Genomic DNA, 25,900 nt, shown 5'->3' on the forward strand with positions numbered 1-25,900 from the left:
GTGAGGTGGCAGCTAAGTCAATCAGGGCTGGTGGGCTGGCAGCTCAGTCAATCAGGGCTGGTGGGCTTGCAGCTCAGTCATTCAGGGTTGGTGGGCTGGCAGCTCAGTCAGGGCTGGTGGGTTGGCAGCTCAGTTACTCAGGGCTGGTGGGCTGGCAGATCAGTCACTCAGGGCTGGTGGGCTGGCAGTTCACTCATGGCTATTCCTTGAAATTCCATTTCAAGCAGAGGGCAGGCCACCAAATTGCCAAACAACTCATTACATTGTCATTAAGGGCGAACAAATCATTTATTGCAAGTACATTGTTCACAGTTCAGTTGATTCACAGCTTAAAAACACAGTTGTGGACTCTCCCCCGCGATCTTCCTGAGTGAGTGACTGACTCTCGTCCAGGCATCCGGGGTTTTATAGCCCCCACCCCCCACCCCGGAAGGGGCGTTACCCTCATTGTGATGATTGATGGGTGAGAGGACCAATCAGCTTATCAAGATTTTTTAAACACTCATAACTTTTTTATTTTTCATCGATTGGAAAAATCCTCGGGGCTGCCTCAGCGGAGGAGGACTGTGTAAGATGGCCAAAAATCATAGCGATATATGGTAGCGTTGTTTTCTAAAATCAATATATAGCGCAGACAGGAAGTGGTCAAGATGAGACTTTTAGTTATATAGATGTTAAAAATTCAGGTAGTTCCGTGAGTTGGGTCACAAACTTGAACAAAAACGCTCCTCAGCCCACAGCCTATTGCCGCATATGCTTAAGTCTGCCTGTTCTGCTGAGAAATTTGAGAGCTTTTGTTTTGGATTTTTAACGTGTACTATTTTTTTGCTTTTAGTGTACTGGTATATTTACTACATGGAAAGTCATTAATGGACCAGATGGGTTCTTTTTAGATATCTGTGTAGTGGCCATTTGGTCTGTTTTGCATATCATTGAGGATGGCATGTGCCTTTAAATTTTAGACTGCCCATTATATTGTGGGTGGGATTTATGACGTGTTTTTGGGTGCCTTTGGAGCTTAGATGCTTACACAGAAGTTTAGTTTTTAGATTAGTTTGGAGAGCCGATGGGGCTCATGCGGATCATGTCAGTGTTACGGAGACACTAGGAGTTTTCTAATGTCTAAAGTAATAAGCTGGAGTTCGAAGAAGATTGTGGTAACGAGTTGGAAGAGACTTGGAAGAGTCTTACTCTTTTCTATCAACAATAAAGCACTTATTCATCAAAAGACTGTTTTGAAGCCATATCTGAGAAGAAGCTCTGAAGGTCTCTGTGAGTGAGCTTGCATGCGTTTAGAAGACACCCATCCTCATCCAAATAGCGACTAGGGTGCTAATTACCTGAAAGATATGAAAATCTGCCGCTACAATCTGGTGGTTTTACATTTGCTAATGCAATATCTTAATTTCAGATTTGTACATTATTGTAATTTAACCTCTGCACCTGCATGCTGGTATTAGGATTTATGCTTCTGGATCAATAGTCTAAGGCTCTGTTGGCATTGTGACTTAACACTCTGCTAGTTCAGTAACTCTACCTATTACTTCAGTGCTTCGAGTTCTGTCTCTTGATCCACCAATAATGTAGTTTAAATATGTTTCCTTGTTTCCAGACTCCTCAATATTCTGATTCCTCTTCTCTCTGCAGTCTGCCGATTCAACAGCTGGACAGTTGTCAAGCCTTTCTCTAATTCTCAGTTTTTTTAAATCACTGTGGTTCTCGATTAGAACTTTGTGCCCTCAAGTGGCAGTGCGAAACTTAAATCTTCCTCCTGTTTAAAAGATTCCTATTTATTTCTAAATTTGGTTGCCTGCCCATTTACCTTGCATTTTATTGTTACATTTTGTCTTGCTACCATATTGATTCAAGTTGTGAAATGAATGTAATCCAGTGTTTGAAGAGGCAATGATGTGCAACTGCCATTTCAAGGGCTCAGCGCGCTCACATTATGATGCAATCAAAAATACAATTTATGGACTCCAGTTCCATTCTGAGGTCTCTTAAAACAATGCTGCTTTGAAAAACAATGTGAATTTCATTAAACAGATCAATAGATAACACCCCTGGCCACATACTCATTTCACCCTTGCCATCGGGAAGCAGTTACAGGACCCTGAAAACTGTAACGTTCAGGAGCAGCTTCTTCCCTGTAGCCATTAGGCTATTAAACACTAAAACCTCCAAATAAATTCTGAACTACATAGACTAGTATTGCACTATTATTGTTTTGTTTTTTTATGGGTGCGTGTGTATATATTCACATATGTATGTGTACATATAAAGAAAAAAGTTCAGTGTGTATATGTATATACTCACACACACACACACACACACACACACACACACACGTGTGTGTATGTATATATGTGAGTATGTGTGTGTATATACAAGTAAGAATTCCAATGTTCTATCTGGAACATATGACAACAAAACTCTTGACTTTTTGATTTTTTTTTAAAGATGCTTGCACATACCACCCTGGCGTACCCGTGTTTCATGATGCATTGAAGGTAAGTAGTGCTTCTTTAGATTCTAATCTAACAAATGTTCAAGAAGCTTATTAGATGAACAAGTGTTGCAGTTGCCTTTAAAAGATCTTCAGGTGTGCAAGATGTGCATGATAATACCTCAAATTTGGATAAAACGTTCACTTTTCACCAGGCAGTACATTTATGTAAATTCTAATTCAAACATTTATGTATTTCGGAAGGCTCCAGGTTAACAGCTGGAACTGCTTAGAAGTGCACATTGACAAAACCTCAGAAGGCAATTAGGTTTACCAATAAGAACTGGGTGCTATTCAAGGCTTGGCTTCAGAGTTGTCAGCACTATTAAGTACTATTGCACAGGAATACTAAAATTGATTAAATCAATGCATTAGATTAGATTTAAATGTAATTACGGTAACTGAATTGACAAGCATAGGTGGATATATCAATGGTAAAAAGTCACTCCAATGGCCACAGGATGGCAGTCATTCTAGGCAGAGCACCAGCTCTAATTTTTGGTCCTCTGCAGCATTACGAATAAAGACATCACTAAATACAATACCAAACCATACAAAATAAGGATAGCAATTCGTAATAAGCGTATTTATTTGAACCCTGTTTTCCACATCACCTAACTGTTGTCACCTAGGAATGGGAGCTAGCCGTTGGTGAAGGTTCCTTTCCTCCTCAGGTAGATGGGGAGGGGAGCACAGGGGATGTCAGTGAGGACTGAATAGAGGCGGGAATGGGGATCAGTGCGGGATGGAGAGGAGGGGTCCCAAGATAAGGGGGGGGGAGGGTGGAGGGGGGGCGTACGAGAGAGAGAGAGAGAGGTGGGGGGGGGCGAGGTGGGGAGGAAGGAAGGTCAGCGCTCCTCGGACAACATCGCCCCGCTGCCTTGGCCGTTGGTATATCCTCGCCACCGCCTCCCCTCCTCCGCCAGCCAACAGCAAGCCGCGGGGCCGAGCGGTGCAGCTCAAAGATCCTATAGCTATAGGTTCTTTGGTGCAGCTGCTTCAGAAGGGGTCGGAGCGAATGACGGGCCCCGCACAGCGGCAGCAGCGGCCGCGACAGCGGCAGTGGCTCCATCTCCTCCTCCCTGATAGCGGCCGCTGCTTGCAAATTCGCTAACGGCGCTTTCAAAACGAACCCTCCCGCACGCCGAGGCCTCTCCCTCCCTCCCTCCTCCCGGTCTCGGCGTGCGAGAGAGTTTGTTTTGAAAGCGCCGTTAGCGGATTTGCAGGCAGCGGCCGCTATCAGGACAGGCGGGGTGCGGGAGGAGGAGGTGATGGAGCCGCTATTGCGGCCGCTGATGCCGCTGTGCGGGGCCCGTCATTTGCTCTGACCCTTTGTCACCCGCACCTGGTATCTTTGCCCCGCAATACTGCCGCCGCCGACACGAAACGTCACGTTCCATTTCTCCAGAGATGCTGCCTGACCCGCTGAGTTACTCCAGTTTTTTTGTGTCTATCTTCGGTATAAATCAGTATCTGCGTGCCAAGCCGGGCAAATTGAGTCGCCGTTTAGGTTGCCCGGCGGCACTTTGGGTGGTGAATGGCACCCGGGCAGCCGCTAATTTCGAGCCCTGACAGGGAGTGGTGGGGGGGGGGGGGCCAGGGGGGGGGGGATCAGGGAGGGTGGGGGGGACAGGGAGGGGGGGAGAGAGAGGGAGAGGTGGGGGAGAGAAAGAGATGAGGGAGAGAAAGAGGTGGGGGAGAGAGAGAGACAGGTGGGGGAGAGAGAGAGAGGAGGGGAGAGAGGAGGGGGAGAACGAGGAGGGGGTCGCAAGGTTATTATCAAAGGACTTGCGAGGGGCGCGACTGGCAGCACGTTGGGTTTGCAGCGGGAGGGAGGGAGGGGCGAGAGGGAAGGAGGATGGGGAGAAGATGGGGGAGAGAGAGGGAGATGGCGGACCTGAACTCGGTGAGCGGGCAGTTCTGATGAGGCCAATCTCGGGCAGAGTTGAGAGCCTCGGCAGCTCTCGCATGACGATTCCCCGTGTCCCTGCGATCAACGGAGGAATTTCAGGTTTCCCAGAGGGAGTAATGCCCCGCGCGACAAAAACTGCCGCCGCCATGTTCAAGCCGGTGACTGGCTGTGACCTCCCAATCTGCAGAGCATTTTGAGAATGGGGGGGCGGGGAGTTGGAGTGAATGAGCGGGCAGGGGGTTGGAGTGAGTGGGCGGGCGGGGTTGGAGTGAGTGAGCGGGCGGGGGGTTGGAATGAATGAGCGGGCGGGCATGGGAGTCCTGCTGCGGGAGGCTTGGCGCGAGCTTACTTGTGCTGGGATCTGGAGAACAAAGAAGCTACAGCGGAATGCAGCCGTAGAATCTTTGTTCTGCAGAACTTTCTCGATCTCTCTGCGCCTTTAATCCACAGCGGCGGGGGGGCAGCGCCTGGAAGAAGATGGGCCTCGATTGGTCGGCATGTGGGCATTGTGACGTCAGCAGATGCCGTTTAGATTTTAAAAATTGAGTTTTGTGATCAATTTTATTCAAAATCTGGGGAAATAATTGACCATGGAGTGGATTTCTGAACTCATAAGTTAAATCCCAACCGAAATGGTAAAAATCTCTGCACTTTTGCGTCTGGTTTTCGAGGATATACGTTTCACATGCAAAACCACACACACACACAGAGTTTTAATAGATACTAGACCAAGTTGGGTCTGTTCCCGCAACGTGCGGTTGTAAGGGGAGGGGGCGGCCTGACTTCATCGCGCAACGCCACGCGCTAGGCGCTGGGTACGACGCTGCGTACGACATCGAGATGCTGTGCCTGCGGGCTGACAGGCCGTTGACGCGCGGGATTTTTGAACAGTGCAAGCCAGCGAGGACGGTGAAAAGCAGCGGGGGGAGCAGGTGATCTTTGGCTTCGGCCAGCGTGACAGAGCCGGGGGGGTGGGAGGGGGGAAGGAAGTGGAGGAAGTAAAATCGCTAGTGAAATGGGGAAAATGTCAGCGTTTTTGGAGGAGAGCCGGGCGGCAGCAGCCGTTATGTTCGCTGGCCAGCAGGAGGCGAAAAAATGAGTGAGTGGGGGGGGGGGGAGGATTTTATTAAAAATGTGTACTGAAAAATGACTACATTTAATGAGGAGTGGATGAGCTAATGTAAAAGTGAAATGGCTAGCGAACTGGTAAAAATCTCGGCGTTTTTTGCGTGTGGTTTTGGCGGAGTAACGAATCAAAGGGCACAAATATGACATACACCCACACGCACACTCACACAGAGTTTTAATAGTATACAGATGGATATGATACAAATTATACACTATTTCTAGGTAATCCCTTACTCAGTTATAGTGGACAATCGACATTTCCCCTCCCCATGATCTGTCAAAACGAGGGTTTACTGTATAGTATTTGTGATTTAGTAAACTGCTTCTTCCTATTGGAAAAGCTTTTCTCTCATGTGGGCAATTACATTTGACAGATATACATCAAAGTCTAGCAAATCAAATTGTCATTTTTAAGCCATAATTTTTTCCATCAGACATTCTGTAGTATTTTTCATATTTAAATATGACTATTCTTTAAAGTGGAGTGTGTATTATGCAAAAAATGTCACGGGGAATTTTGATGAGAAGCATTACGGAGAAAAAAACGAAACCTCAGGAAATTAAGATGTTGAAAGTAAAATGTAAATTTTGATAGATAGCCACTTCAAAGCCTCATTATGGAAAGTTGTGTAAGGTTTTGCATCTGCTCTTCCATCCAGCAAAAAGAACGAAATGCAGTATATTAATTTTACAACCATTCAGATTTTTAAAAAAAACTTCACCTCATGACAGAATTGTGTCAATTACCAATGCTATATAGGAAAATAAGTATTGTCGAGTAGTCATAAGGGTTTCCGGTTCCCAAACCGGAAACCATGGATGAACAAGGAGGTTCAGAATCTGCTAAGGGCACGCAACAATGCCTTTAAATCCAGGGACACTTCTGCCTACAGTGCTGCCAGGTCGAACCTGAACAAAGGCATAAAAAAGGCCAAAGACATCCACAGGCAAAGGGTGGAAGACCACTACAATACCGCGGACACCAGAAGCATGTGGCAGGGTGTCAGGGACATCACTGACTACAAGAGCAGCCCCGCCTGCCCCCACGGTGATATCACACTGGCCAACGAACTAAACACCTTCTTTGCCCGCTTCGAAACTGGCAACCGGGAGTGGAATAACCCCGGCCATGTCGGAGGGACAGGCCTTAACACTGAGCACTCAGGAGGTACAGTGCGCTCTGCGTAGGATCAATCCACGCAAGGCTGCAGGCCCGGATGGAGTCCAGGGAAGGGTACTAAAGGACTGTGCTGTACAGCTGGCGGAGGTATTCACGAGAATCTTTAATCTGTCTATCTCTGGCAACGGTCCCCAAGTGCCAGAAAACAGCCACCATAGTGCCGGTGCCGAAAAAGTCTAAAGTCACCAACCTGAATGACTACCGACCAGTTGCCCTAACTCCAATCCCAATGAAGTGCTTCGAAAGGCTGGTCCTCTCCCACATCAAATCCAGCATTCCTGCCTCACTGGACTCTCATCAATTTGCATACAGGGCAAATAGATCGACAGAGGATGTCATCTCACTGGCTCTTCACACTGTCCTGACTCACCTGGACAGACAGGGCACGTACGTGAGGATGCTCTTCATTGACTATAGCTCTGCATTCAATACGGTCATCCCCACCAAGCTCACCACCAAACTCCACCAGCTAGGCCTCAGCTCGCCGATATGCGATTGGATCCTGAACTTTCTGACGGAGCGACCGCAGGCAGTGAGACTGGGCCCGCACCTGTCCTCCAGTATCACCTTGAGCACAGGGCTGTGTACTAAGCCCCATGCTCTACTCCCTCTTCACTCATGACTGTGTTCCTGCATTCGACACCAACACCATCGTCAAGTTTGCAGACGACACAACAGTGATTGGGCTGATCACCAACAGTGATGAAACATATAGAGCGGAGGTGCAGAACCTGGCAGACTGGTGCGCACGTAACAACTTGTCACTAAACACCTCCAGGACCAAGGAGCTGATTATTGACTTCAGGAGGTCCCATAATGGAGAATACGCCCCAATCTCCATTTACGGGGAAAGTGTGGAGAGAGTGTCCAGCTTTAAGTTTCTGGGCACTCACATTTCAGAGGACCTCACATGGTCCACCAACACTGCTGCGCTGGTCAAGAAGGCACAGCAACGACTGTTCTTCCTGAGGACATTAAAAAAGACTGGTCTGCCCCAACAGCTGCTGACAACCTTCTACCGCTGCACCACAGAGAGCATATTAACGTATGGCATCTCTGTGTGGTATCTCAGCTGCACGGAGGCGGAGAGGAGAGCTCTTCAGCGCGTCGTCCACAGAGCGCAGAGGATTATTGAGACACAGCTACCAGCTCCCTACTCTGTTGGAGAGCATCTACCACACACGGTGACTCAGGAAGGCCGTCAGCATCCATAAAGACTCCTCACTCCCTTGTAACGGACTGTTCGAACTACTTCCCTCCGGCAGACGTTACAAGGCCTTCTACGCCCGAACCTCCAGACTCAGAAACAGCTTTATTCCCAGAACTATAGCGGCTCTGAACCGGCCCTGCTGAGTGCCCCACGTTCCCCCCTGGACTGTCTCCCTCAGATGGTCACGTCGTACAGTTTATTTATTTATTTATTTATTTTTTACATCGGTTGGAAGCTGCATACTAAATCTCGTTGCACTGATGTGCAATGACAATAAAAGATATTATTATTATTATAATTTACAGGAATATTTTTTTGCTTGACAGGGGTGGTCTTGTTGCGAGCGACGAACCTCGGATTTTTCAGAATTTCTGAGTATTGGGGTAAGAGAGATTATCATTCTTTTTAATTTGAAGTGTGTTTCCTAATTGTGATAGATTTAGAAGTAGAATGTTGATAATATATTTGTGCAGGAAAGCATATCCTTAATTTAAAATGATCTTAATGCAAGGGATGTTAGTTTGAACAAGAAATATGATCCAAGATTTTTGTCAGTGCTTCAGTAGAATTAATAAACATTGAATAAATTAGGTACAAAATTAATCACCAATAGTATTTTATTTAAAAGGTTGACTTTTACTGAATATATTTTATACCTCTTGTCAAGATCAGCTGTGGGGACATAATAAACACTTCAACTTACAGAAAACTGCTTTGTGATGGCCTGCAGAAATTTGTCAAGTTTAAATGCAGTTTTGCATAATGATTTAGTGTAACTAATTGGCTATATTTTTGAATTCTCACATAAGGAAAGCAAACGTTATGAGATAATAGAGATGAGTGAATCCTAGGTTAAAGTTGTGGTATCGGTGATGTAGAGAAATTCGACTATTATCTCTAGTTTACAACAGATATTTTACATGATCCTACATCAAACATCACTTGGTGAAATGATATTGAGAGTTTGACATTTTTTTATACTATTTGAATTTCTAAGGGAATTCTAGAATTCTCTTCACTCCATCTGCTGGAATAGAGAAGTAAACCATGAACTGAAGCTCGCTTCTAAGATTGATAATTGATCAAGTTGCCTCTAAGATTGATCATAAGCACTTAACATCCAAAGGGTTTTTCCCCAGTGATGAATCGATTAGAATATTAATCACCTGCCACTTTGTAAAAATTGATGTTACACACATTTATAATCATTAGTTTTGGGGATAATGCCAATGTTTCTAATAGCTAGCAATGTTTCTAATAGAGGCTAATGCCAATGTTTCTAATAGCTAATTTTATTTGCTGAATTTCTGCAGTTTTTCCTGACCCTTTAAAAAAAAAAAGATGTAATGAATGTAATACGTGGAATTTAATTGTTTCACATCTTGAGGTTTATGTTGCCTGTTTTGTTTACATAACAGATATTCAGATTACATGGAAAGTAATTATGGATAATGACACGTCAGGACCTTGTGGGGCGGGTTGGGTAGTGCAGATTACATTATTAGACTGGATCTAGTGAGAATGAATTGGGACGTTATTATTGGGTGATTCCACATCTGACATATGAGTTGTTTTAAAGACCAGGTGAGCAGAGTACGGGTCTGGTTTGTTGCGGTAAGGAGAAGGGACCGGCAGGGTAATGGATGCTGGGAGAAGTTGCTATTTTGGTCAAAAAGAAAATAAAAGCTGGTAACAAGGTGATTGAGGGTAGGATAGTGAATGTGATCTACATGAACTTTAGTGTAGTATTTGATAAGGTTCCTCTTGCTTGGCTGATTAAGAAGATTTAAACTAGATTGGCAGGATGGCGTGATCCAATCCAGGTGAGCAGCGGGAAGTCAGTATGGAAAATGATGAAAGGCTGGAATACAACAGGGGGCATGGACTGTTGGATTGAATTGCATTATTATAATGTGAGAGGCCTGACAGGTAAGGCAGATGAACTCTGGCCATGGATAGGTACATGTGATGGTATGTTGTAGCTGACGACGAAACTTCGCTTTAGAGGGACGATACAGGTAGCTTAATGTTCCTGGGTACAGATGCTACAAACAAGATAGAAGCGGGAGTAAAAGAGGAGGGCGTGTTGCTTTATTGATTATGGAGAACGTCACGGATGTAGTTTGAGGAGATGTTACTGATGGTTCATCCAGTGAGGCTATACAGGTGAATTTGACTTCAGAAAGTGACCGTACACGCACCCCAGTTTTTATTGATGATGCTGAAGTAGAGATGGTCGAAAGCTTCAAGTTCCTAGCAATTTGGCCTGAACGAGCCACATGGAAGCTATGGCAAAAAGGCATACCAACTCCTCTACTTCCTTGGAAGGCTTAGGAAGTTTGGTAGGTCCCCAGTAATCCTCACCAATTTCGACAGAAGTGCAGTAGAAAGCATCTTATCAGGATGCATCAGAGTCGGGTTTAGGATCAGCTCCATCCGAGACTGTAGGAAATTGCTGAGAGTTGTGGACGCAGCCCAGATCATTGCCGTAACCAACCTCCTTTCCATTGACACCAACTACACTTCACACTGCCTCGGCAAGGCTGCCAGCGTGATCAAGGACCAGTCTCACACTGGGTCACTCCCTCTTCTTCCCTCCCATCAGGCAAAGGGTACAGAAGTTTGAAAACGCATACTTCCAGATTCAGGGGCGTCATTTTCCCAGCTGTTATTGGGCAATTGAAAGGTTCTTTCATCAGCTAAAATGTGATCCTGAATTCCCATCTCCCTCATTGGAGACCTTCAGTGTTATATCTTGCACTAAATGTAATGCCCTTTGTGTCTATGGATGGCTTGATTGTATCTATGTATAGTCTTCTTTGACTAGAGAGCTCAAGCAAAAGCTTTTCACTCACTGTAACGACAATAATAAACAAAAAATATATAATAGAAAGGGGAAGATCGACAATGGCTTAGATGGAAGATAGATGGGATGGATTTTGTCAAAGGTGTAGAAGGTCCTGCAAGGGAGAAGGCAAAGCTTGATCTATTAAGAAATTGGGAAGGGCAAGTGACATAAGTGTCAGTGGTTGAGTCTTTTGAGACCAGCCACCAGTTTTATTAGATTTAACATAGCTAAATACAGGGCGTGCCGACAAGTTAAAATACTGAATTGGGACAAGGACAACTTTAATGGTGTCAAACATGAAATTGCTAAAGTTGATTGGTGTAGATTGTTTGCAGGCAAAGGGACATCTGGAAACTGTAATGCTTTTAAAAGTGTGACGAGGAGAGTTCAGGGCATGCATGTTCCTGTTAGAATGAAAGGCAAGGCAGGTGAGCGTAAGGAAGACGTGAGAAATTGAGGCTCTTATCAAGAAAAAGGAAGCATGCGATAACACAGGCAACTGGAATCAAGTGTAGACAAGGAACTGCAGGTGCTGGTTTACAAAAAGACACAAAGTGCTGGAGTAATTCAGCAGGTCAGGCAGCATATCTGGAGGACATCGATAGGTGACTGGAGGCCAAAAAAAACAACCCTGTTGTGTTACATTTGTAAAACACATTGAGGCTGCATTTGGAGTATTGTGTTCAGTTTTGGTCACTGCTACAGAACAGGTGCTGCTAAGCTGGAGGCAGACTTTATTCGCTGGCGTGCAGGAGAATGAGGGATGATCTTATGGGGGTGTATAAAATCATGAGGGGAATAGATAGGGTGAATGCACAATCTTTTACCCAGAGTAGGGAATCAAGAACCAGAGGACATAGATTTAAGGTGAGAGGAGAAAGATTTAATGGGAACCTGAGGAACAATATTTTCACAGAGGATGGTGGGCATGTGGAACGAGCTGCCTGAGGAGGCAATTAAGGCAGGTCCTATAAACAATATTTAAAAGACATTTGGACAGGTACATGGATAGGAAAGATTTAGAGGGATATGGACCAAGCTTGACCAAATGTGGACTAGCATAGACGGGGCATCTTGGTCAGCAACAACAAGTTGAGATGAAGGGCCTGTTTCCTTGTTGTGACGCTTTGACTCCAAGGTGTGTGGAATCTATGGTGACTTGGTATTTTGGATTCAAAATTGGCTTACCCAAAGAAAACAGAGGGTAGTAGTGGAAAGGTGTTATTCTGGCTGGAGGTAAATGACCAGTGTATTCCATAAGGATCAGTGCTGTGATGGGGTGGGAGATTGCAACCTTCACGTGGTCCGCCCTGTTTCGACAAATTCAATCAACCTGGCGTGCACAATCAAATAAGATCAAATAGAACAAGTTGTCCTACAACTTTAGGCTGTGCACGCCATACGCAAGAAGAAGAAGAAGTGCTGTGATCTCTGAATGACTGGACATAAATGTTGGTGGGTTGGTCAGTAAGTTTGCAGAAGGCACAAAACTCAATGTGGAGGAAAGAACTGCAGATGCTGGTTTAAATCGAAGATAGACACAAAATGCTGGGGTGACTCAGCAGGGACAGGCAACATGTCTGGAGAGAAGGAATGGGTGACGTTTCGGGTTGTGACCCTGCTTCAGACCAGTCTTGACTGAAAAACTTTGCACAAAACTCAATGTTGTGGTCAGTGAAGAATACTGTCAAATGATACAGATCAGTTGCAGATATGTGTGGAAAAATGGCAGGTGAAGTTTAATCTAGGCAAGTGTGAAGTGTTGTACTTTGAGATGTCAAATGTAGGGAAAATATGCAGTTAATGGCAGTAGCATTAAGAGCATTGATGCACAGAGGGATCCAAGCCCCATAGTTCCTCCCTAGTAGCAAAACAAATAAATGGTGGTGAAGAGGAATATGGTATGGTTAACATCGTCAGTTGGGTCTTTATTAGTCAGGAAGTCATGCTGCAGGTTTATAAAAACTATGGTTAGGCCACATTTGAAGTATTGTGTGCAGTTTTGGACACCCCATTAGAACAAGAATGTTGAGGCTCTGGAGAGGGTGCAGAAGTAGTTGTCCAAGATGCTGCCTGGACCAGATGGTACTAGCCATAAGGACAGATTGGACAAACATTAATTGTTTTCTCTGGAGCGCGGAGGTTGATGAGAGTCTTGATAGAAGTATATAAAATTGGGAGGCCTAGTTGGGTTCTGACCGTCTAGCCTTTATGCTTAGGGTGGAAATAACAAATGCGTGAGGTTTAACTATAAAGCGAGGGGGGGAAAGTTTAAGGAGAGGTGCGGGGCAAGTTTTTTTTTTGGTGATTGGCTTGAACACACTGCCGGGGTCGCAGTGAAAGCAGATAAAATAATAGTGGTGTTTAAGACGCTTTTAAATAGACAGATGAATATGCAGGGAATGGAGGGATGCAGAGCACATGCAGCCAGAGGGGATTAGTTTAACTTGGCATGATGTTTGGCACAATTGTTATGGGCAGAAGGGCCTGTTCCTGTGCTAAACTGTTCTATGCACTTTATAATATTGGTGCGACTGTGGAATGGCTATATTAAGTGAGACCTGATCTAACATCACTATGTTTTTACCTCATTTCCAATTAAAGAGTTTTGAAGGAAACTAGATAATTTGTGTTTGAAATATAGAGTTCTTATCATTTGTTTAGGGTTGCACCGAAGGACGGCACAGTAATGTAAAGACCCCAGACCCAGTCAAACCTGAAGTGAAGACCTCCCCGGAACTCACAGCAAAATTCAATGAAAAAGCTACCCAGAAGCGAAAACCAGTTGAAGCAATTATAAGACCAAGGTAAATGATTATTTAAAACAGGATTGCATTTTTATTTATTTTCTGTTTTCTTTATTTTGGAAACATATACCTGTAAATCAAATTGTGCTGGAATGTAATTGGTGTATTTTAAAATTGAACATATTTGCTCTCTCTTCAGATTGTGTCATTTAAGCCCCTTTTTGATTTTTTTGGTCTTTCTTTCTCTCCATGTATGTCATCTTAAATGGTTCAAGACTATGCTTCACATGAACTAAAATTAGCTTTTTTTTTAAAAGAATGAGGCAGTGTGTATAGTGCACCTTTTCACAATTAAAGAATGCATGAGAAATGGTACGGAATTCCTGTATGTTCCTGATATCTCAAATTGACCAAAAATATAACAAAAAGATCTGAATAAATATTGGGACAAATTGTCCCAGATTCTAAAATGTATCCATTCAGATCCACAAGCGTCTGGATTGCTAGTGCTTGCTATCATCTAAACCAGTAGTGATAACTACTGCCCTGCTGTCTGCTGCCCTGTTCTGTGTAGATTGACACCTCATTAGTTTGATTAGAAACATAGAAATTAGGTGCAGGAGTAGGCCATTTGGCCCTTCGAGCGTGCACCGCCATTCAATATGATCATGGCTGATCATCCAACTCAGTATCCCGTACCTGCCTTCTCTCCATACCCTCTGATCCCCTGTTAGAGCAACATGATCTTCCCCAAACTCTCTCTGTCACACTCTCAAAAAAGTTGAGCAAATTTGCCAAAACTTTCCATAAAACCACACAAGGTTTGATCTTAGGTACACAAAATTGCTGGGGAAACTCAGCGGGTGCAGCAGCATCTATGGAGCGAAGGAAATAGGCGACGTTTCGGGCCGAAACCCTTCTTCAGACTGATGGGGGGGAGAAAGAAGGAAAAGGGGAGGGGGAGGAGGAGCCCGAGGGCGGGCTGTTGGGAGGGTGGGAGGAGACAGCTAGAGGGTTAAGGAAGGGGAGGAGACAGCAAGGGCTAGCAAAATTGGGAGAATTCAATGTTAATGCCATACGGACGCAAGGTCCCCAGACGGAATATGAGGTGCTGTTCCTCCAATTTCCGCTGTTGCTCACTCTGGCAATGGAGGAGACCCAGGACAGAGAGGTCGGATTGGGAATGGGAGGGGGAGTTGAAGTGCTGAGCCACCGGGAGTTCAGGTAAGTTATTGCGGACTGAGCGGAGGTGTTCGGCGAAACGATCGCCCAACCTACGCTTGGTCTCCCCGATGTAAATCAGCTGACATCTAGAGCAGCGGATGCAGTAGATGAGGTTGGAGGAGATACAGGTGAACCTTTGTCGCACCTGGAACGACTGCTTGGGTCCTTGAATGGAGTCGAGGGGGGAGGTGAAGGGACAGGTGTTGCATTTCTTGCGGTTGCAACGGAAAGTGCCCGGGGAGGGGGTGGTGCGGGAGGGAAGGGAAGAATTGACGAGGGAGTTGCGGAGGGAGCGGTCTTTGCGGAAGGCAGACATGGGGGGAGATGGGAAGATGTAGCGAGTGGTGGGGTCACGTTGGAGGTGGCGGAAATGGCGGAGGATTATGTGTTGTATTTGCCGGCTGGTGGGGTGAAAGGTGAGGACCAGAGGGACTCTGCCCTTGTTGCGAGTGCGGGGATGGGGAGAGAGAGCAGTGTTACGGGGTATGGATGAGACCCTGGTGTGAGCCTCATCTATGGTGGCGGAGGGGAATCCCCGTTCCCTGAAGAACGAGGACATTTCCGATGCCCTGGTATGGAATGTCTCATCCTGGGAACAGATGCGGCGTAGGCGGAGGAATTGGGAGTAGGGGATGGAGTCTTTACAGGGGGCAGGGTGGGAAGACGTGTAGTCCAGATAGCCATGTGAGTCAGTGGGTTTGTAATGTATGTCGGTCAGGAGTCTGTCCCCTGCGATGGAGATGGTGAGGTCAAGGAATGGTAGGGAAGTGTCGGAAATCGTCCAGGTGTATTGGAGTGCCGGATGGAAGTTGGTGGTGAAGTGGATGAAGTCAGTCAGTTGTGTGTAGGTGCAGGAGGTGGCCCCAAAGCAGTCGTCAATGTAACGGAGGTAGAGGTCGGGGATGGGGCCCTGGTACGCCTCGAACAAGGATTGTTCAATGTACCCGACAAAGAGGCAGGCGTAGCTGGGGCCCATGCGTGTGCCCATAGCTACGCCTTGTGTTTGGAGGAAATGGGAGGAGTCAAATGTAAAGTTGTTGAGGGTGAGGACCAACTCCGCTAAGCGGAGGAGAGTGTCAGTGGCTGGGTATAGGTTGCTCCTCTGGTCGAGGAAGAACCGGAGGGCTCCGAGGCCATCCTGGTGGGGGATGGAGGTGTAAAGTGACCGGACATCCATGGTGAAGATGAGGGGGTGAGGGCCCAGAGAGTGGAATGCGTGGAGGCGGCGGAGAGTGTCTGAGGTGTCTAGAACATAGGTGGGGAGGGATTTGACCAAGGGGGATAGGATGGAGCCAAGGTATGTGGAGATGAGTTCGGTGGGGCACGAACACGCAGAGACAATGGGTCTGCCGGGAGAACCGGGTTTGTGGATTTTGGGGAGAAGGTAAAAACGGGCCGTGCGGGGCTGGGGAACGATGAGGTTGGAAGCTTGGTCGGGCAGGGCGTGGGAATTGATGAAGTCGGTGATGGTGCTAGAAATGGTGGCCTGGTGCTCGTCAGTGGGGTCATGGTCCAAGGGTAAGTAGGAGGAGGTGTCCGAGGTCTCCTCAAGGTTTGATCTTATTCATTTCTGCTAAATGATTGGTTATTTCCACTTTGATTATTGATTCTAATATTTCACCTGTAATTGCTGTTAAACTAATTGGCCTATAGTTCCCCACCTTCTGACTACCTATTTTGACATGGGAGACACATTAGCTGTTTTTAATCTTCTGGTACCCTCTGAGAATTAACCGAGATTTGAAAAAATTAAACCTATATCTCTGCAGCCATTTCCTTTAAAAACTTTTGATGCAGGCCATTGGGTCCTGGTGATTTGTCTATCTTTGAGTCCTGTGAGATTCTGTAGCCTTGTGATTGGGATCATTACAGATTCCTCTTCATTATTTGAAATTAGACCATTTGTTATCTCAGTGATATTTGCAGTGTCTTCCACGGTGAAGATGGATGCAAAGAGATTGACTAAAATATCTGCCATTTCTTTGCTTCCTGCTACTAATTCACTGCCCTTGTTCAAACACTTGCCTTAGTTGTCATGTTCCTATTTACTACCTCATGGGGGATCTTTCATCACATGCTCTCTTAATCCTTTCTCATTACTCACAGCTAAATCTAAAATGACTTGTCCCTGATTAATTCCTCATCATTCTGTTTGAAGATGCACCCCACAAATTGATCTATGATACTGTTGGCCAGTTGGATTATCTAGTCAATGCATAGATTTAATTTTCCAGTGACAATTGCGGTTCTGTTCACCCATGCCCTAGATATTTCCTCATTGTTGCTCTGCCCTATCAAGGATTCACATTTTTAAAGATAGGGGATATGGGTAGTCAGCGGCTCTTAAAGATAGCAGAGTCGGGATATGGGGAGAAGGCAGGAATGGGGTACTGATTGAGGATGATCAGCCATGATCACATTGAATGGTGGTGCTGACTCGAAGGGCCGAATGGCCTACTCCTGCACCTATTGTCTATTGTCTATTTTAGGGGCCCACAGTCTATTCCCACATGTCTTTCCATTTTGGTCAATTATTTTGGAACCACATATAACTTGTAATCTGGAGCACCCAGTACTATTCACTCCCTACATGTCTCCGTAACAGCTGTTAGATCACACTCGTATGTTGCTATCTGATTATGTCAACTCTTCTATCTTATTGCAAGACCTTTAAACGTTTTTTGAGATTTTACTAAAACTGGATTTGCTCTGTTGCATATATTTTCTGCTATAGCCCGTCATACTTGGCTTGTCAGTGTCTCCCCTCGTGATCCTGTGCCTTCACACTCGTTTCCTCTTCATTTATTAAACAGCCCATTCCCTCCTATTTAGTTTAAAGCCCTGTCCACAATTTGTTTATGTGATTTCCAGGTTACTGGTCCAAGCACAATTCAGACCCTAATGGAACAGCAGTCTTTGCCATCACTGGTGCCAGTGATCAGACCCCATTTCAAAAAACAATGGATAGTAGGTTTGCAATTGAGACTAAAATAGGTGGTATCGTAGACTGTGAAGAAGTTATCAAGAATTGTAGTGAGGTATTGATCAGCTGGGTAAGTGGGTAAAAGAATAGCAAGTGGATTTTAATTCAGATAAGTGTTGGATTTTGGAATGTCAAGCCTATATAGGACTTTCACAGTGAACTGCAGGGCTGTTGTGGAACAGGGGGACCTAGGAGTACAAGTACATATTTCCAATAATGTGGTGTCACAGGTGTACTATGTGGTGGCCTTTGGCACTGGCCTTCATCAGTAAGGGAAGTGAGTATGGAAGTTGAGATGGTTTGGTGCAGTTGTACAGAACGTTGGTGAGGCAGTATTGTGTTCAGTATTGGTCACCCTGCTATAGATTTTTGGGGGCAGACATAACATTTGGAGAAAATTAAGATCTATTCACAAATTTAAAACAAACATAGAGGAGACAAGTGACATGTGTATTTTCATAAATGTGAATTGTTGAATGTACTCATGAATAATGATCATGCAAATTTGTTCTTTTTTTTTATTAGTCCGGATGCCCCAATGGTAAAGTTGGAACAAAAGGTTTCTCCAGCATTGAAAAAAGTACTGGAAAAGCTAGATTTAACTGTTCATAATGGACGTGAAAATAAAGGCAAGTGATTTTCTACTAAATTAAATTGCTGCTAACCCCAAGTTTTATCATTTTTACTGTCAGCTGTTTATACATACCAGACATTAGTGACAGTGTTGGGATAAGAGGACGTTCTCAAATATTATCAATGTGTTCTTTTGTTAGCAGAAATGTGAAGAGTGACATAATGAAATCCACATAGTTTTGAAAAACATTATATATCAGCAGTACTTTTCCCATGTTCACTCTGGAAGAGAAAATTGATGGTTTATAATTTCTTTAAAAAAATTGTCTTTTTACTGCACCAGATACTAAAGAAATAAAGATTGGAACCACATGTAAAAATGCAGGTTGTAATAAGGTAAGCATTGATATAAACATAACTTTTTATTGCCATTTTAATGCCTGTGTAAACGGAAGCTTTTATTTTACATTTCATGCAATGGCATTTACTGGGGAAGGTAGCATTTATTGCCCATCTTTAGTTCCTCTTAAAGAGTTGATGGTGAGCTGCTTTCCTGAAACACTGCAGTTTGTGTTTTATTAGGCATTGCTATTGTATATTCTGATCTATGTTTTGGACCTATTGGAGCTGTCAAAGCAGCTTAGGAAGGAGCATGCCGTGAAAGTTGTAGATAGTGCATACTGCAACCATGGTGTACCGATGTTCAAGAGATCATTTTTTTAGGGTGGTTTATGCAGTTCATCAGGTGTACTGCTATGTCCTGGATCATGTCAAGCTGCAGTATTACCACAGACAGGATCTTGAAGTTACTGCCAACCCACAAATACCTGGGATGGATATGGAGTGGGATCTTGGCCCCTAATTGTCCAGATAGCAACCAGGTCATAAACAATGTCCTACTGAAAGAATGCCTGTCAGAATCCAAAATTGGGGATGGAAACCGTTTTCTATCAGTTTACATCTCTAGCACTGATAATGGCATAGTTACTAATATTTAAAAACATTGATTTTTTTTAATCTAGTACTAGTTTTCTGAGGGTGTAATAAATGTACTAAAGTGATCTTGGTTTTAGTTAATTCTTAAATTTGTATTAAAGCAATAATCAGGCTTTTTAATAATTCAAAAGGAAATGGAATGCTTTTGATGACAGCAGTATTCTTTGTGATTTTAGAATATAGCTCAATAGAATTATCCTATATTGAAATATTTATTCAAATGTACTCCGTCATTTAGCTATTTAATTAATGATAACGGGGAGATTTAAATTTCAATGGTGAACTATTTTAGTTCAATAGTGATCTATTTTGGAGGGAAATGTTTTGAAACATTTGAATATTTTGCTAAATAAATCTAGGTTCATCTTATTTTTGTATGTGTATTTTGTCCTTGATCATCCCTGAAGACTTTTCTGGATACAAGCAGCAATGAAGAGATATGTGCTCATCACTCTGGAGTGCCCATTTTTCACGAAGGGTAAGTATGCGTAATGCTCATGACATTTAATGTCAATAATATCACTGACTTTAATTTAGTGGTAGAGGTCTTACTTCCAATTTTCACCATTCAATTATGGTTTTGGAGACGTATAGCATGGAGGCATGCACTTCAATAAACTGAATGTGTTCTGACTATCAACCACCCATTTCGGTCATGTGCCACTCCACATTATCAACAGTGTTTCAGTTCTAACCTCTTAAGTAACCTTGATTTTAGTTGCTCCATCGTTGCATTACGTTTGGAACTGCTAAGGACCTAATCTCTAGATTACATTTTAAAAAGCCAATGACTCTCCTTGAAGAAGCTACTGAAAATATTTTACTGACAAAGCTTTTGCTTGTGTATTTCTTTCTCCTTTTATGATTATGTACCAAAATGGTGACTATCCTCTTTTGCAATGCCATATTGTGATGAAGATGCCATGTGAATATGTTCATGACTGTTTCAGTGATTTTATGTCCAATATGGTAAATAGGGAAAAAGGAAGTGTTTCACTATAAAAGCCAACAATGCCCATATCCCACTTTAATAAATTTATAAGTAAACACATATAACACTTGAAGCTAAAGTAGAAAACTAACTCAACTCAAATTGGACAAGTGAGTTAATGAACTGTGGATTCATAGCCATAAACCATTGGAATGGAACCTTCAGCCCAGTAAATCAGTGTAGACCATTGAGTGCCCAGTTACATTAATCCTGGATTTATATCCTATTTATAATACTCCCTACCAAATTGGACAATTTACAGTGGACTGCTAATGTACTATTTTAAATGTTTGAGATTTGGGGAAAAAATATCTCAGGAAATCTATATGATCACTGGGCAAAGTTAAAACTGCATACAGCACCCAAGATCAGGATTGAATCCGGGATACTGGAGCTGAGAGACAGCAGCATTACTGCGCCGTTCTTCTTTTGTTGAATGGGGGTTGCTCCAAGAATGTTACAAACAAATGATACAAGACGAGTGCAAGATGAGATGATACAAGTGAGTGTGAATGAATGATGCTGATGAAAAACATTTACAAATCCGTGATATTTTAAGGGAACTTAAAATTACATGATTACATTCAAGGTCAGGATTTTTTCCGAAGTTGTCTTTTGCTGCACTCTTTTATATCTTTTCGATTCAAATTTTATGTTATTTTAAATATCTGCATTTAATAATTTTATTTCCCCAGAATGAAATTCTGGAGCTGTTGTAAGAAAAAAACTTCAGATTTCAATTCTTTCCTGGCCCAACCAGGGTGTACTCAAAGCAAACATGTGTGGAACAAAGCACATAAAGTAAGTCGAGTTCAGGCGATATACAGGCATCACTCTCCTCCAGAATTGTTCTCTTCAATAATTATGAAAATATGCCACAAATGTTCAGTTTCTTTTGAGTAAAATTCAGCTGTCAACTCCAAATTATACATAGACAAACAAGGTTTGAGCAATGTATTTTTACTGCACCTTTTGGTATCAACATGTATTTTAGATAATAGGAAAAAATCTCTTGAGAATATGGAGAATGCATTGACTGAATTAAGTGGATGTACTATTTGAAACTTGGCTCAAGATAAGCCAGACGAGGCATTGAAGCTCGTTAAGGAGATGACAATGAATATCAGAGGTCAAAAGCAATAATGTTCTTTTTTATATGATTTTGTTTTGGATTTTATTAATCAACCAATACACAGTGACAGTATAACGATAGATGGTCAAGTATAAATCGCAGAATATGTTGTAACTCCATGCTGCAGACTTTGAGAGTTTATCACATTATTGGTGACTTGTAAATAAACAGTGGTAATATGTGCACCAAAGGGGAAATCATTTTAGGTGTTTGCATAATTATTGGTCAAATGTCAGCAGAGGCTAAGGTGAGGGGTTTAGCTGGCAGCTGTGCATGGAACAGCTGGCATTCCTAACTGCTATAATATTTGGGAGTGCTGAAACTTAAACTGCTGAAAATGTTACAACTATTTGACTCCATTGAACCTTGCTAATCTGAAACATTTATGATGAAAAATTATTGTTTGCTTCCGTTTCAGATTAGATCAGGCACAGGATTCAAGACCCCATTCATTCCTTTGCGGGTTATGGGACTGCAAAGAAGAATGTTGCATTATTTTCCACTATTTTCCACTATTTTAAGATAAAGTTCAGAGTGGAGTTTTGGTCCCTATTAAATACTTTCTGTGGGTCTTTTGGTCCACATTTGCGTCCAGCCGTTATTCACGTCTGAAGAGGGTATTCACTCGAAATGTCACCAATTCCTGCTCTCCAGAGATGCTGCCTGTTCCACTGTCCAGCATTTTGTGTCTATCTTGGGTATCAACCAGCATCTGCAGTTACTTCCTATATACTCAAGCCAGTTGTGGCCAATAGATAATAGATGCAGGAGTAGGCCATTCAGCCCTTCAAGCCGGCACAGCCATTCAATGTGATCATGGCTGACCATCGTCAATCAGTACTCCGTTCCTGCCATCTCCCCATATGCCCTGGCTCCGCTATCTTTAAGAGCCCTATCTAGCTCTCTTGAAAGTATCCAGAGAACCGGCCTCCACCGCCCTCTGAGCCAGAGAATTCCACAGACTCACAATTCTCTGGGAGAAAAAGTGTTTCCTCGTCTCTGTTTTAAATGGCCTACCCCTTATTCTTAAACTGTGGCCCCTGGTTCTGGACTCCCCCAACATCGGGAACATTTGTGTTTGGAGCCAGAGTATCTGTGCCACTGAATTTAGTCTCCCAGATCCAGGAAAGGCGTTTTAATAAATGGGAAATGCAAGCGCCTTATGAGAAAACCCAGGCAACTTTCTCATTAGTCTGGACCAGTAAAACGAAGTTAATATATTTAACCATCCAAAAATGCAAATAAGTGTGTGTCTGTGTTTGACTTATTGCATATTAGATTGGATAATCGTCAGAATCTTTGTTCAAACATTTGAAACTGAATCTTGTAGAGGAAAATGTGTGTAATTGGGTACAAAAATGATCTAATAAAATGGAGAAATAAACTTAAGAGGTTAAGTGGCCCGATAATATACTAATGTCCTGATTGTTCCATATATTAAGATTGTTTAACATTTTATTTTTTGAAGGAACATGTGTCATTTCCTGCTACATCTTATCAAACCTCATGGATGATGATCCTGAAGGATGCCTGGGCTTGATAATGCAACTCGTTATTCAAACTTAATGTGAAATGGAACTCTGACACAGATGTGCTCATACCTTAGTAAACTAGAGCATAAATGTGTGAACTTAATCAAAACAATGCAGGAAATATGCTGATAAACCTGATAATCTAATGAAAGGAAAAATCCAAGAAGCATATTATTTAAATCTAAAGTTGGTGATGGTTGATTGCAGGATTTTGAATTGTTGAAGGCCTTGATGTAGCAATGTTACAAAATTTTGAGATTTTAAAAATCAAGTCTGCAATTTATCCCATCAGATAAAGCATAAAAATAAGTTTAATTTGACACCTAATTCACTTTCATATCTCAAGTATTTAAAAAGTTATAGCCATTTTCATACTGGGAAATGAGCATCTTGTTCCCTATTGATTTTCTATGGACATAACAAAAAAGCTGTGATCGTGAACAGTCAAAAGCCCATAACTTTCTTAAAAATTAAGAGAACTGAATGAAATTTTCAGTTATCATAGATTGAAGCATTCTGAAACAAATATAAAATAATCTTACTTGGATGACCTGAAATTAAAGCATATAATTAGTTAGTTACCCAAGTGTAGCTAATTTCAAACTTCAATTACTAGATCTAAACATCTATCCATTTCTTAATAAATGATTAACATTTTTAAATAGCCTAAATGTCCAAATAATATTCACAAATAATTCACAATAAAACATGATTTTTAAATCTCATTTACATTAATTTATAGGCCAAATGGAAGGAATTTAGTGTTTAATTGCTGTAAATAAATGCCCATTTAAATCAGCTTTCCAGTGGGTCCCTGTGGAACGCGCTGGTTTAGAACGTTCACATTGCGGTAGATTTGTGCCCCAAATGCCCAGAAAAATACTGCGCGATATAATGGGCACAAAATGAGCTACTCGCAATATTAAACTTTGTATAAAGGGATCTTTAGAAGCCCTTTTTAATGTAAAAATATACAACTTACCTTCTGTGGTTTGCTTTATGAGACCCTGCGGTTGCTGGCGGTCGCGGGTTTAGAGATTGATTTTTAAACTACTATAACTATTATACGAGGCCTTTAAAACTAATAATAGCTTTTGCGACGGGGTCTTTCAGCGATTTTTCGTTAATAATTAACTAGGCTGAACATCTTCGATTTGAACAGCCTAGAGAAAATCGCGTTTTAAACCCGCCCCCCTCTAAACGGCGCCAAAATCGCGCACACCCACAACGGCAGATTTTCAGCGACGCTTCAGGTAGGCTTTGCAACATACCTACTTGATGGTTAAACCTGCCCACTTAATGTTTATGAAAGGGAACATTGCTTAACCTCCTTTGGCAGTAGGGAGATGAGATTTGAATGGAGGTATTGAATTTTCAGTCATTTATGACCTTGGGACACCAAACATTGAACAATTCTACCAGCTTAAAACATCAGGTGCACTGCCAGTAATGTAGTTTTGGGGTAAAGGGTTGAAAGCAGGGTTTGTATCATTTGCATGTAGTATTTTCATGTAAGAAATCCCTTTTTGGTAGCACCTCATCACTATCTAGGATCCCATTCAACTTTACAAGCAAGCTTCCAAGCAACTTGGAGAATTGGAATTTTCCTTTTTAAGAATGGAGGCTGGTCAGATTTTCGAGCATGTTGATTATAGCTTTGAACAGAAAGCAAAATATATCTGGCTCAATTTTCATCTTTTTTGTTGTCTTTATTTTTACAGGGCAATAAATTCATACCATGTCGACATGATTGGCACCAAACTGGAGGACAAATTACAATCACTATTTATGCCAAAAACTCCATCCCAGAACAGAGTTATGTTGAAGCTAACAGCACAGTGGTATGTGTAACTATATATTTTACAATGACTTGATTTAAATTAAAACTGATGCCTTCTCTGTACTTTCTTTGTTCACAAAATGTATTGTCAGATAAAGCCTCCATGTCTGTATTCTAATTTAAGCAGTAAGACTTAACTTTAAGGTTGACGTTATTAGATCCACTCAAGTATTCAATATGTACTACCAGTTAAAAACATTAAATTTAGAATAAAAATTGATACAGGGAATCTGAAATAAAAACAATTTACTGGAAACAGTCAGCAGCATCTGTGGAAATAAATTTTTAACACTTTAGGTTGACAATGTTTCATTAACTTTTTCTCTTCCATGGATAGCCACCTTTTACAAAAAAAACACTTTTGGTTTCAATTGTTACAACTTAAGCTGAAGTAATAAAAAATCCTCTCATTTCATAATTTTATTTTCAATATACAATTCAATATGGGTATAAAATGTGTCCAGTTTCCCTGTGTCATGCTCCCCAGTATAATCAAAAAGATTGTTGGTTTAGATTCAGTATCTGTTTTCACTCTGGAGACCCTATAGATCGAAAAGGAAAATATTAATTTATTTTGTTCCCTATTAATTTTGGGAAGTTTGGTTTAATTCTACACAACGGCGTAACTGAAGCTAGGAATGTGGTTGATCAAGGAAATCAAAGCATCATTTTATTTTAACGCCATTATGGATCATGGCAAGTTTGTGCTGAACCTCTTGAAATTCTAGATGATAGAAATGAATGGCAGTAATGATTATTGAACTTTATTGCCATGATAAAATATACTTAGTTATTTAAATAATCCACAGAAAGACAGATGTACACAATTGCTTTGTATTTGTTCAATCTTTAAGGATTGAATCCTATTCAATCATAGGAACTGTCATTAAATTTTAACTTTTTTTTTAGTTATGTTCATATAGCATTAGCATTGAATGATTCTGCACAGTAGGTTGCAATTCACCCAGTCATCTCTTGATATGCATCGCTCCCAAGCTCATTCGTGATTAACTTAAATTTTTCCTTCAACTGTTTATACTTTTTGAAAGTTATTACCACTCTTAAAGGCAGTGCATTCCAGAACATAGTATTCTGTGT

The 25,900-nt window shown here is 42.4% G+C and overlaps 1 protein-coding gene across 5 annotated transcripts in view; it reads left to right on the top strand.

Moving 5' to 3' along the window:
* The window catches only part of chordc1 (cysteine and histidine rich domain containing 1), a 34,752-nt gene that overhangs the window by 4,821 nt on the left and 4,031 nt on the right, over positions 1-25,900 (top strand). For all 5 annotated transcript variants that reach the window (XM_033022441.1, XM_033022443.1, XM_033022446.1 and 2 more), the window contains 8 exons: positions 2,461-2,510; positions 8,263-8,319; positions 13,449-13,591; positions 18,264-18,367; positions 18,655-18,707; positions 19,715-19,785; positions 20,994-21,099; positions 24,684-24,803. In XM_033022441.1, coding sequence (XP_032878332.1) covers positions 2,461-2,510; positions 8,263-8,319; positions 13,449-13,591; positions 18,264-18,367; positions 18,655-18,707; positions 19,715-19,785; positions 20,994-21,099; positions 24,684-24,803 — 704 coding nt within the window. The remainder of the gene's footprint in view (positions 1-2,460; positions 2,511-8,262; positions 8,320-13,448; positions 13,592-18,263; positions 18,368-18,654; positions 18,708-19,714; positions 19,786-20,993; positions 21,100-24,683; positions 24,804-25,900) is intronic.

Source organism: Amblyraja radiata, chromosome 6 (assembly GCF_010909765.2).
Source record: "Amblyraja radiata isolate CabotCenter1 chromosome 6, sAmbRad1.1.pri, whole genome shotgun sequence".
NCBI classification, from domain to species: Eukaryota; Metazoa; Chordata; class Chondrichthyes; order Rajiformes; family Rajidae; genus Amblyraja; species Amblyraja radiata.